Raw genomic sequence first — 12,854 nt, 5'->3', positions numbered from 1 at the left:
ATGAATGTTCTATTTACTTTGTGTTGCAGGGCAAAGGTTCTGTGTGTACATAGGGATGGCAATTTGACCCATACCCAGAGGGTACCCGCAAAAATTACCCACAACGGGTAGGGTAAAAACCCGCATTTTGGGTACGGGCACGGGTATGGGTAATTACCCGCAAAAATGAACGGGTATGGGTGCGGGTACGGGTACCTTAGTACCCACCCCGCCCCATACCCGCATAATATATATTTATTTATTTTATTTATATTATTATATTATAATATATATAAATCAATTTAAAACAATACAACTCTACTAAACTATTACATATTTTTAATAAAAATGTTTATTTATAACATAATATAAAAATAATGTGAATATTTAACATAAATATGAACTTTAACATAAGGTTAGTAATAATTTTGTTTATAATTTTTATTAGTCAATATTAAAATCTTTGAATTTTTTTTAATTCTATTAAAATTATATGATATTTTATAATTGATCAATTTATTTTTAGTAAAAATGCGGGTAACAGGTACGGGTATGGGTACCTAGGTACCCATAGGGTATGGGGACGGGGGCAAAAATTGTTACCCACGCGGGTATGGGGATGGGTACGGGTATTTTTTCAATCTGCGGGTATGGGGATGGGTACTATAGTACCCTACCCATACCCTACCCATTGCCATCCCTATGTGTACAACAACCGGTAACAATATTATGGTTATGAAATTTAATTAACTTTGTTTAATGTTGTGAGAGATTATTATTTTTATTTATTGTATTGTATTACTCCATAGATTTGACTTAGAGTTTTCTCTTTAGTAAGATTTTCTTACCGGTAAGCCTATGTTTGGAGCAGTCGTAATTGATTGTGGGAGTGTGCTCCTCCTTAAGGTCTTGGGTTCGATTCTCTCTAGTGCCAATTTGGATGGGCTAATTTAGCTTCTTCAAAAAAAGTCATAATTGATTCTGGATGTATAAAATGGATTTTAACATGTTTGGTTGTTCTCGAATAGGATTGATTGCCTCTAGATATGATTCAAACTTGAAGTTAGGATTTGTAGCTTTTGAGTTGAAACGTGATTTTTACACTAAAATCTATCCACCAACTCACTTTTACATTAATATATCCAAAAACAGATCATTTTACCTTCAACTCAGCTCTAGTAATCAATTTTACAGAATCAATTCGCTCAACCTATTCTTCTCACTGTAGGATCTAGAGTTGGAATAAAGTCAAGCTTATCCTTTGTATATCATGTCAGGACTTGATGCACTGGAAGTCGAACTACCAATTTCCTATCTATCACAATCTAATCTACATCAAGCTTATCCTGAAGAAAAATAATCCTGAGAAGTGGAACTGGTTGTAGAACTGCTGAATCATTGTCCCAAACTTCAAAATCTTGCCGTTCATGAGGTTTTATTCATGTCTTGGAATTTCTGTCTTTTTATCTGAACATATTTTCACCTTTTTTTTTAATAAAAAAATCCGTGTATTGCTGACAGGATTCTGGGCATGGATATGAAATTTTGGATAATTGGATTGATCCAACTATTGTTCCGGAATGCCTTTCAACACAGCTCAGAACATGTGTTAAGACTATAAAAACACTGGAATGCGAGATTCAATTTGCAAAATATATTTTGCAGAATTTGGAAGTACTAAACACAATGTCAATTAAGAGTGACACTTCTCTAGATCTAAATGCCAAGTACCAAATGGTAACGAAATTAACTTCGTCCAGAAGGGCCTCAACAACATGTGAACTCTTTTTTTATTGATGACAGTTAGGGCATAGTTGCATTGATTATTAACGGTAAGATTTGATGGTTGAAAAGAGATGAACTCTGTTACATTTTGTAAGTAGGAATTTAGTTTTGAGATGCTTGAAAATGTTAAGACAAGGGTGAGTTACTTAGTTGCATTCCTTATTGTATGCCTATTTTTGCTCTGATATCTCTCAATCATCTTAGTGCTCTATCGTCTAATGAATATATTTGTTTGAATATTTACTCTGATGATTAAATCTATTATTGTGATAGTTATGTACTGATAGTCATCTTAATGCATAAACATTGTTCTTGTAACACGCTAATTAGGCAAGTAGATTTCCTTGATAATGTAACATTTCCTCTTATTCAATGTTCAATATAACATGGTGAGGGATTGTAACTTATGTCTTTGCTTGCAAAAATGTGATGAGGGACAGAATGATAGTCAATCAGGAAAGTAGAATCAGGACAGAATGATTGTAACTTATGTCTTTTAATTGAATATACCCAGTGAAAATTTGAACAGACCTATGAAATCTTTGAATGTAGCTTCTAATAATATAGAGAAACCAATGGTGAAACTAATTCTTTTGACCAGTGTTGTCAAATAACGTCACTAAGTGCAATTTTAGTAAACCGCTATTGTGCCGCTGTATGCAATTTAGTACAAAGTATTGTCAAATAGCGGCTATAATATATAGCACTGTAGCTTCGCATAATTTATACAAACTTATATTTGCTGCCGTCCGCGGTTGACAATACTTCTTTTGACCAGCCTAAATCTGTGAAGGGAAATTCTAAACTTATCAAAGTGAATTGTTTAAAAAAAAAAAAACTTATCAAAGTGAAGAAAGGAACTGGGAAAGTTAGCTTACATATCTATAACCTCTACTGTTAAGTTTTTTTACATGTGTTTCTTTCGTGCACGTTATGTCATGATGGCCTAGGGAATGATAAGACAGTCTTGTCTTAAATGAAGAGTTAAAATTGAAACCATTTCCTCCTGGAATTGTTTCCAAAGTTAATGTTCCTTCCTTTTGTGCTAAGGTTCCTGCTGGAATTGATTCCACTGAAAACTCCTCACCAAATAGAGTGGTAATTGTAAATCACTATGTGCACTAGCTTCCTCTGTAAGTTTCCTGCTTTGTATCCTTGTGTTGCAGTTCAATGAGAAAGAAAACGAGATTGGTAGCTTTACTTTGATTTGCATCATCATGTATTATACTAAAGATAAATTATTTTGTCTTAACTACTATGTTATGAAATTATTTTTCTTGCTATATTTTGCTACATTTGTTGCTATATTCCCCAGTTCAGTCATAATTTATGCTTCAACATAGTTTAACTGTTATCCCCCCTTTCTCTTAAGATGCATGTGAATATTTTTCATCCTATTTTAGGTCCAACAGGCACTTCTTGAAACACATATATATACATATAGCGACCACCAGTGACCGCTCTGCTACGTTGCTATACTAAACTGCTCAGCTATTTGTTGTCTTGTAGCGAATAGTTTTAAACCTTGGTTGTAAACTATGATAGAAAAGTTTTAAGCCACCACTTCTGTATAAAACGAAATTTCCAGAATAGTATGACATCAAAAAATAGAACTAAGAGATTTCGCACAACAGCTAACTAACTAAACATCAAAAAATACTTCACACCATTAAGACAAATTGGGGGGTTATAATAGAACTTTCAGAAAATATAACCTTTGTCTTGGCCTGGAATACGACCAGAATCATCGCAATTTCTGAATGACAACCCTAGCATCACCGGTCTATGCGTACATAGCTTCTTCTAGACACAGCTCATAAAAATAAAATAAAAGAAAATATTTATATGCTGCATAAATAGGAGACCATGGCCCACCAACTCTGATCCGAAGTGGCATACTTACTTACTTAGATGCAATCTACGGTGGTTGAAAAACTGATTCTTTGTGTCAAGTATATGGATTCTGAATTTTGTGTCACGATTGTGTCTCGGAGAATTTTAGAGCTGCGCATTTTTTCTTGCACATTCCAAGATAGTTTTATCAGCAGTGATGAAGTATGCTATGCTGTTCACCAACCAAGGACCAGTGTTAATATGCATTCAAACACTTTGCAAAAAGATGAGCCATTTTCATTCTTTTCATAGAGTAAGCTACTCCAATAAAGTTTAACATTGATTTTGCCAATCAGCAGAAAGTAAACAAGTAACATGCATTTTAGTCAAACACGAGATCCTACATAGGATCAGAAGGGGATGAAAGATTGTAACTCAGGGATCATAGCATGACCCCGTAAGATCCTAACAAAAACTGAACAGCCAATATATCCCTCCTCTTTAAACTATGGTACATTCCTTTAAAATTAGTTGCTAAAATTCAATGTAATTCAACGAAAGCAAAATATCAATCAATCAATCAATACTACTTACAAGCGGTGATGCCAAATGTTGCAATGTAGAAAGCCAAAATTGAGAGTTGTCACTTTGTGTTGAATATGAAGGCCTCCATATCATATGTTGTGTCTTTCTTGTGGGAAGTTTTGTCATTATGCAGATGGCCCAGCAAAGCAAACGCATCAGGTGAATCAAAGCAGTGGTGGAAGTGTGCAAAATCAATTGATTGGAGGAAGAGTTATTATTGAGGGAGGAGCTAGTCAGAATGTTCAATTTACAATATACATATCCAAGTCTAGATCAAGAGGATTTGGCTATGTTGCTTGAGCCTTCCCAAAATGAGGAAATTTATAATGCTATTTTTAGTATGGGAGCATGGAAAGCACATGGAAATTTAATTCCATGTGGCGGTCGGGTTATATGTTCATGCGCATTGGGAAGTCCATATATTGCACATCTGAACTCCAGTGTAGCACATAAGAAAAGTTACATCACTTGATTGGAAGCCTATCCGTGCTGGTAGGAATGGGCCAGTGATTTCGCATTTGATGTTTGCTGATGACCCGCTTCTGTTTGGTCAAGCTACTGTTAAGACTATGCAATCGACTATGAAAGCTCTTAATATTTTTTGCAACATGCCAACAGGTGAATTTTAGGAAAACATCAATATTCTTTTCGTGCAATGTTGACGCTAGTGACACCAATATGATGGTATCTTTGGGGTATTATCTTGGAGTTTCAGCCTTGGGAAGGACTCCGAGGAAAAAAGATTTCCATTATCTGGTCGAAAAGGTGAAACAACATCTCCCTGGCTGGAAGGCACAACAACTATCTCTTGTCGGTCGAATTACTCTTGCACAGTCAGTTATTCAAGCTATTCCGATGTATCCAATCCAATGATGTCAATGCCAATTCCAAAGAGTTGTCTGCATGAAATTGAGAAGCTTCAAAGAGGATTCATCTGGGGAGACAATAGTGAAGGGAGGAAAGTTCATTTAATTGGTTGGGACACTCGTACTCTTCCTAAGAGGCTTGATGGGATGGGATTAAGAAAGATCCACATTATGAATGGTGCTTGTATAATGAAGTTAGGTTGGTCTTTGTTGCAAGGAAAAGAAAGTTTATGGGCACAAGTTCTGTTAGGAAAGTATGGCAGAGGTGTCACGTTAAATGAAGAGGCCGATTCAAAGGAAGGTGTGGAAATTGGCTGATATAAGTTCAATGCATATAATTTTCCTGTTTTCAAAAGTGAAATGGGTACTGCATAATTTCATAGAACTTAAATGCAGGGAAAAGAAGATAACGATTACATTCAATATGAAAATGATTTGAAGATCAACAACATTTTATTAGTGCAAATCACTTGAAAAGCTAGGTGCAAAGGGGAGCCAAACTTTTGTTCTTTATTATTATTTCTTTTCTTTTTTTGACAGTATTATTTCTGTTTTTTTAAACCTTAATTATTGTTGTTTGTAACAGAAGAATTAACCATATGTTGTAAATGTTCATCTTCTGGACTTTCTAAGTTCCATGTATGTTAGATAGTATTTTGTAAAGCAAAGTTTTACTGATTTTCCATTGAAAACCCACAATATCCACAAGCTATTAGAAACTATACTCACTACATCAAATTAAGATATATTTTTAAAGTTCCATGGAATGCTAGAGGATCCATTCTCCTCTTTTTGGAGACCAAATGAGTAAACTTAACCTAAACATGGAACAAATGCATAAAATAATACAAACAAAGTAATGATTACATTACATTTAATAGGAAAAAACTATTGATCAAACAGTTTACATACATAAAAGACCACAAGAATATATAACATTACAAATAAAAGAGCACAAGAATATATTACATTACAATAGTTTTCTATTCTTGCTCCTGTAAACTTAAATCTATTTCCTAAATTTTTATACTTTTTTTTTTTTTAGCATTCCTAAATTTTTATACAATAGTATAATAGTTTGAAATAATTATTCCATGTCATCTCTTAGCATTCCCTGTAGCCACCTGGGTTATGAACTTAGAATTATTGCATTTCCCCCCATTAAAATGATGGCTAATTCTTCCATAAGAATGTGACCTAGGGTTATAACCATATTGCGCAGTGGGGACAACAATGTAACCTACAAACTGCGGAGGAGTAGCAGATGAAGGTGCAGCATACCCTGGGCGTGATTCATAGTTATTGTGAAGCCATGGTTGTCTATGACCTATCGGTGTAGCATATGACATTGTTGATCCATTCATGGGATGATGGTATTTATTTGCATCTGTCTTGATCTGCAAAGAATTTACAATGAGTCTGTGTGATGCCTCTCTAAGCTCCCGACCAGAACAAGATCTTGCGAGGTTTTCCCTAAAATAGAAAACCAGAACAGTAACACATTTGGTAAGCTAGATGACAAGATATTACATTGTCAAAAAATAATATAAGATGATCATATATTCCATGCTAATCAACAGCAACTAACACATTGAACTTCAAAACTTTTGACCCAATATAATTAAATCAAAACCTTACCTTCGACTTTCTTCATATCTCCTACAAGAATAAGATCCCCGAGGGTTTATCCTAAAATAGAAAACCAGAGCCACAGTAACAGTGTTAGTCAGTTAGATGGCAAGATATTGCATGCTATTCAACAGTAAATAAATTGAACTTCCAAGTCTTTTAGCCCAATTCGTTCAAAAAAAGACTTTCAAGCCAAATATAATTAAAGCAAAGCCTTACCTTTGATTTACTCCATATCTACTACCCGAATCTTCATGCCACATAACAGAGTCAGGTTTTAAATCCTCAATTGCCAAAGTCTGCAGAAACGGTGCATAATTTTATTTTTCCAACTACATTGACAGTATAAGCAGATGAAAGACTAGAAAGCATATGCTAAGTTGAACAGTGAACCCAAAAAGAGAAACATGAGAGCTATAACACTATAAATAAGAGGTAGGTAGAAAGTTTAATACCCTTTTTGGAAATTTAACTCCATGTGGCGGTCGGGTTATATGTCCATGCGCATTGGGAAGTCCATATATTGCACATCTGAACACCAGTGTAGCACATAAGAAAAGTTACATCACTTGATTTAATGTTCTTATTTAGAGCATACTCGACATTAAAAAACTTACATGACATGATTATCCATGATGTCTTCCATGCCTGCAACAGGTGACCTGAAGATGCGAGAGCAAGGTTCTCCATTGCAGGAGGATATGTAACCATTCATTCCACCACTGCATGTATTCCATAAATAATATCATAAACTAGTCGAGCAAGATCTTAAGTTTGTCATTATAAATAGAAGAATATATGATGCATACACTTAGTTTGAAAAAACAAACATCCAACATTGAGGGTTTCAAAACCTTCCTCTCCCAAAAATAAGTTCAAAAATTCAAAACATTATGCACCAACCTTTCTATGGGATTGATTCTTTCCTTGACATCAGCACGTTTACAGTTAGACATGTTTCTACATTTGTTGTCGAGGTTACTAATGCACCCAGATAGAGGATGGCATGAATTCACAAACAGCATGTTGAACATTATTGTATTTCGTCGCTTTTCCTCCGGCTGTTTTTATAATACACAGAATACCAACAGAAATTAAAATCAGTATACAGTAAGGGGCGTGGGAAAGGGTGGGGAATGAAATGAGAACAATTAACTGAACAAATGTGCATTAATAAAAAATTAATAAAGGAGAGCTATACGGTTAACAAGTTTTCTATTTTCTGAACTTCTGCAAGAAGTCGCGCTTCGTCAATAAAAGGCAACTTCGCAATACCCTGCAAAAAAATGGATTATATTACAAACTATGTTGTTGTCCTGTTAAGAAAAAATCAAGATAAAAGCAAATTCAGTAGGATCCATACCTGCCAAGTATAGCGTTTTCCATTCATGTCCACTTCAAAATCTGACACACGACATCAAATGTTAAATAGGGGTGCAAAATACAGGCAAAAAAGTGAATTTTCTAAAGAGTGTATGGTTGTATTATAGACATACCGATTGGATAAAAATCAATAATTGGAGAGTTTGGATCAGTCATAAGTTTCCTATACGGCTCAGGCAGAGCATGAGAGCTGCAGATATGTCATAATTTCCACGTTACCGCAATTCAAGCTTAGCAAGTTACAACTTTTAAGGGGAAAAAGGGATAGCAGGCAAACCTTGCAGCAGGAAAAACTCCAATAAGCTGGTCAAATGGTTTGAACGGAGTACCCAACTCAAAATTAATATTAAGCTCACCAAGACCCTTGAGATCAGACGCAAAAGGGGCATAATGGTAAGGATAATACCTGTTTTATAACAAGGAATAGGAAAGAAAAATGATATAAACAACTAAAGATTCATAAAGGTGAGAAAAGTCGTATCAAAAAAAGAAAATTCAACACAACTAAAGATTCATATAGCACTCTGAAGAAAATTAGAAAAGTGCTCACTCACCATTGCCAAGAACAAACACCTTCATAATAATAATGCATCACCCAACATAGACCTTCAACGTATTTCAAGACCTAAACAATAAATAAATTGCAATAAGAAAACCCATATCCTCATGATTCAAAACCAATCAAACTTCAATTTTTAACTTACAACATCTTTCCGTATAGCATCAAGTTCTTCAGGAGTTTTAGCAGAAAAGTTTTCTTCATAATACCTCTCTTTCCAGCCTGGTTCTCCTAACTTAATCTGTTACGACAAAAAATATATTATCTACAACAAAGTGAAATAACTAATCAAGATAAAGGAAGTCTATTTGAAAAGAAAAAGCAGCTACAGATACAAAGCACAAATATGCAAGCTACAATCATGATCCAAAAATCTCATAAAAGGTTGTTACATTACTCCCTCCGGACTCAAATATAATAATCAATTGCATACATATTAAGAAAGATAGCTAAATTCATTGAATTTTCTTATTGTAACCAAAAAAACTGGCTCTTCATTCTGCAAATTACCACTTTTAATCATTATACAGGGTGAAATTAGTTAAGAGTTAAAATAACAAATATTTAATCTAATACCATAGGCAGGATAATTTACAGACTGTTTATTCAATAAATAGAAAACTTCAACCATTAATGAAATTAAAAATCCCAGACACGATTATATGCGTTGTGCTTTACCTTGTCTTCATGAGCACCTTTAGAGTTGAATACATCAGATTTGTCAAGAAGTATCCGCTTAAGTTTTGTTTTCAATCCGTCTTCGTTATCTTGAACCTGAAAGGCAGAAGAATATTAGACTCCAAGACAAATTACAAGGAAATTACAAGCTGAATATAAAAAGTTAGCACATACATCTATAACAATAGGAGCAGCAACATTTTCTCCTGAAGATAACTTAGAAACTTTACGGGGCTTCTCAAGGAGCTTCCCAATATCATCTCCAGTTGCTTGTCTCTTCCGACGCTTTATATTTTCCATTTGCCGCTAAAGAGAGATCAAATAACAGCAGAAATTGTGAAAAAACTAAACAATAAACACCCATTTCCCTGCGCAAAGGCAGGACACATAAATACAGCACAGCACAGACATAGAGCATAAGACTAATGATCTCTCTCTACTTTGTTTTCATGAATAACAAATCCAATGTGAATCACGATTAGTGTTACTATACCAAAAAATGCATGAAAAATATCCAAATATTTTAAACTTCCATAATCCTAAATTTTATCAACTTAGCAATTGTATATAATGATAGTGTTCCTCTAATTATTTTGAGATCAGACATGACATGTAGTAAATGAATAATAAACAATAAATAATGATAGTGTTTCAAGTTCAACAGACCTGATGAAATTTAGCTCTTTTTTGGAATATTTTATTTTCATGTGATCCAACAGCCTGAATAAAATGTTCCACCCGGCTTAGGTTTGGCTGAAAAAATCAGGGGGGGGGGGGGGGGGGGGGGGGGGGGGGGGAAAGATGTTAGGCACAAAGTTGATTTAGATGGAAAACAACACATATATGTCAATCATCACCCTCGCTACTATCAAGTAAGTACCTTACTGCCATTTGTCAAATAACCGCCCAATTTACTAAATTCGTCCTTGTATACTGTCATCAGCGAGTTAATTGCACCCTATAACAGCAGAAAAATGTCAGTTACATAACCTAAAACAGCAGAAAAATGTGCAATCCAGATAATAAGCGGCTGGTACCATAATACCATATGTATCATAAACCACAACTCCTGTATACTTAAAGACCAATTACTTTCGGTCAATATCCGCAAATTAATGGTTATAAAATATAACGACAGCCACAAAACATGAAATGAAAATTAGATGCAAAACAGAAAAGATAAAGACATAAAGAACAAGATATCTAGAATGCCGTACCTCGCGAATCTCTAGTGTAGGCATATGTGGTAGGAAATCATTCCCAACAAAAAAACATATAAAGACAACATCATCAAGTACGCGTTCAAAGTCAATCTTAAAAGGAGGATTAGGTATCCTCATTTCATATTCTAGATATTCCCTCAGAGTCCAAATGTTCAGAAACTACAAAAAGAAATATGTGGAAGTAAGAATTAAACATTGAAGCACCAACATTATTTCAGGGTAAATTTAAAAATCTATCTCAAACACCCACCTGGAAGGGCAATTTAGCAACAGGAGCATCTCCTTCCCTTGCCTTCCTTTTTGGCTTTCCTTGACAGTCTGCAGCCATATGACCCATCTGACCGCACAGAAAACATTTGTCTTGTCCGGGAGTAAATACAAGCTGCAATAACCCGTTATTTAGCAAGTTATATGATGAGGAAATTCTAACATAAAGAAGCCAATAATATTTCATATACATTCTTTTATAATAATCAAGATAAGTTCAGCATGCACAAACCTCTCTAAGGATTGAAAAATGGATTTCATGGGTAGCCAGAGCCAACATAATCAAATCAGCATCCTGTGATAAGACACACCAAATTGACAGATAAGAATAAGTAGATGACAAAGGATGCATAGAAGATATCGAGTGAAGGTCGATAATTAAATATTGGAAGATATACATACCAAACCATACATGCAATGGCGTGTGTTGGGATCATATCCTTCAAGATTTCTTTGAAGGCGAATGAAGGACATGATCTTATGCTCCCCTTCGCCGGGAACATTGGCATCAGAAAGAATAACCTTGAGGAACATACAATATATAAATGAGAGTATTAAAAAAGTTGTGCTAAACTGAGAAATACAATTTAGATGATACAGTTTGATGAAGTTGTTAGTTACCTTGATATTCTTCCAACCAGGATCACTGTTCAACCTAAGATGAATATAGTACTGAAGTGCAATTGACAAAACAGCCATGAATTCAGTTCCAGGTGTGATTACATTTGAATCAAAAGTCTGTGAGTCTTGTTTAGGGGGAAGCTTTCTGCCCTCCCTCTCAAATTCATCCCTTAACCTTGATTCTTCAGCAGCCTGTATCAGATTAATTAATTAAAGATTAAAGTCAGTCAGTTAAAGAATGAAAAGAGTGAGTGATTGATTGATTAATACTAATAAACTATTAGGGCATAGGAAAATACGGCGTCAGTTGCGTCTTTAGCAGCCCTAAAGCGCCTAGAGCGTTGTTGGTTCATCTTGGCCCTTGGAGCAACACCATCTATAGCCATGAATAGTAACTTTCTGGGGCGCACGATGACAAAAAGTCTGTCGATGTAAGTAAATATCGACTGAAACACTTCATCGAAAGAGGTAGGTGAGGGCTGCAATCAAAATCAAAATGTGAGTAAAGATTATAAATTGAGTGAGAAAGTAAACAAGAATGATTTGATTATTACTTACCCTATCCTCAGGATGGAAACAAGGGTGAATTACGCCATTCATATCGAGGTAAAGATTATCGTATTCATTGTTAGGGTTTTTCTTAGATGTATCGACGGGGATATGAACGCCGTCGACAACCACCGATTCCTCCTCAACGGAGTCGACAACCACAGTAGGATATTTCTCCGCCATCCATCGATAGAAAGCTGGTATACCCATCTTCTTCTTCTTCTTCTTTCACCGCCGTGTTCCTCTTCAACCTTTCTTTCTTTCTTTCTTTCTTACTTTCTTTCGCGCGAAGGCTCTTCAAACAAAAGGAGCGAGATTTGTGTTTTCTATTTTTTAGGGATTTCTATCATCGGCTATATTTATAGATAGATAAAACCACCGACTTTTATTTTTTGGGCTTAAAGATCACATTTAAGGCCCATTAATACGAAATTAGATTTAGATTTTAGATTTAGATTTGTTTTTTTATTTTTTTGAGACAAAAGATATTTTCAGATAAAAGATTTGTTTTTTATTTTTTTGACACAAAAGATATTTTCAGATAAAAGATTTGTTTTTTATTTTTTTTGAGACAAAAGATATTTTATTTTTTTGACTAAATCAACAAGAAATTTAAATAAATAACAAAAGATTTGTCTTTTTATTTTTTGAGATAATATATTTTTTTTAATATATATGATTTTTGAGATAAAAGATATTTTGTTAAGAGTTTAATTAAAATACATCGAGAAACCCATCGAGTCAACTCAACTTTTACTCAACTCACTGATGTTCGATAATGACGACCCCAATAAATCACAGCGTGATATAGAGCAAACTCTAGGCTTGACTCTCGGGTAATCTTATATCCTTTCCACTGTTTGAGCAATTGTTCTTTTGTAAATAATACAAATACAG

The 12,854-nt window shown here is 34.6% G+C and overlaps 1 protein-coding gene across 1 annotated transcript; it reads right to left on the bottom strand.

Moving 5' to 3' along the window:
• Positions 1–5,891: 5,891 nt before the first annotated feature.
• On the bottom strand, positions 5,892–12,290 carry LOC123907518 (5'-3' exoribonuclease 3-like). The gene is made up of 23 exons (XM_045957823.1): positions 11,967–12,290; positions 11,708–11,887; positions 11,409–11,600; positions 11,190–11,309; positions 11,020–11,082; positions 10,771–10,902; positions 10,515–10,679; positions 10,178–10,255; positions 9,964–10,050; positions 9,472–9,603; positions 9,298–9,393; positions 8,765–8,860; positions 8,615–8,685; positions 8,338–8,466; positions 8,174–8,250; positions 8,041–8,081; positions 7,879–7,953; positions 7,581–7,738; positions 7,295–7,399; positions 7,133–7,208; positions 6,897–6,976; positions 6,687–6,737; positions 5,892–6,521 (listed from the first exon to the last, which is right to left on the bottom strand). The coding sequence occupies exons 1-23, from the start codon at positions 12,165–12,167 to the stop codon at positions 6,146–6,148; spliced, it is 2,781 nt and encodes a 926-aa protein (XP_045813779.1). The 5' UTR covers positions 12,168–12,290; the 3' UTR covers positions 5,892–6,145.
• Between the last annotated feature and the right edge of the window lie 564 nt (positions 12,291–12,854).

This window comes from Trifolium pratense, linkage group LG1 (genome assembly GCF_020283565.1).
Source record: "Trifolium pratense cultivar HEN17-A07 linkage group LG1, ARS_RC_1.1, whole genome shotgun sequence".
In the NCBI taxonomy this organism is placed as follows: domain Eukaryota; kingdom Viridiplantae; phylum Streptophyta; class Magnoliopsida; order Fabales; family Fabaceae; genus Trifolium; species Trifolium pratense.
Note: the sequence above shows the minus strand (reverse complement) of the source record. Positions and strands in the feature narration are given on the sequence as shown.

What these genes read in the sequence shown, in the direction of transcription:
- LOC123907518 (XM_045957823.1), bottom strand. Translation starts at nt 12,167, where the DNA reads ATGGGTATACCAGCTTTCTATCGATGGATGGCGGAGAAATATCCTACT. An exon ending in GCCATTGCATGTATGGTTTG is followed by an intron (nt 11,083 to 11,189) that starts GTATGTATATCT and finishes GTCTTATCACAG; the next exon opens with GATGCTGATTTGATTATGTT. An exon ending in TATTGATTTTTATCCAATCG is followed by an intron (nt 8,082 to 8,173) that starts GTATGTCTATAA and finishes GTCGTGTGTCAG; the next exon opens with ATTTTGAAGTGGACATGAAT.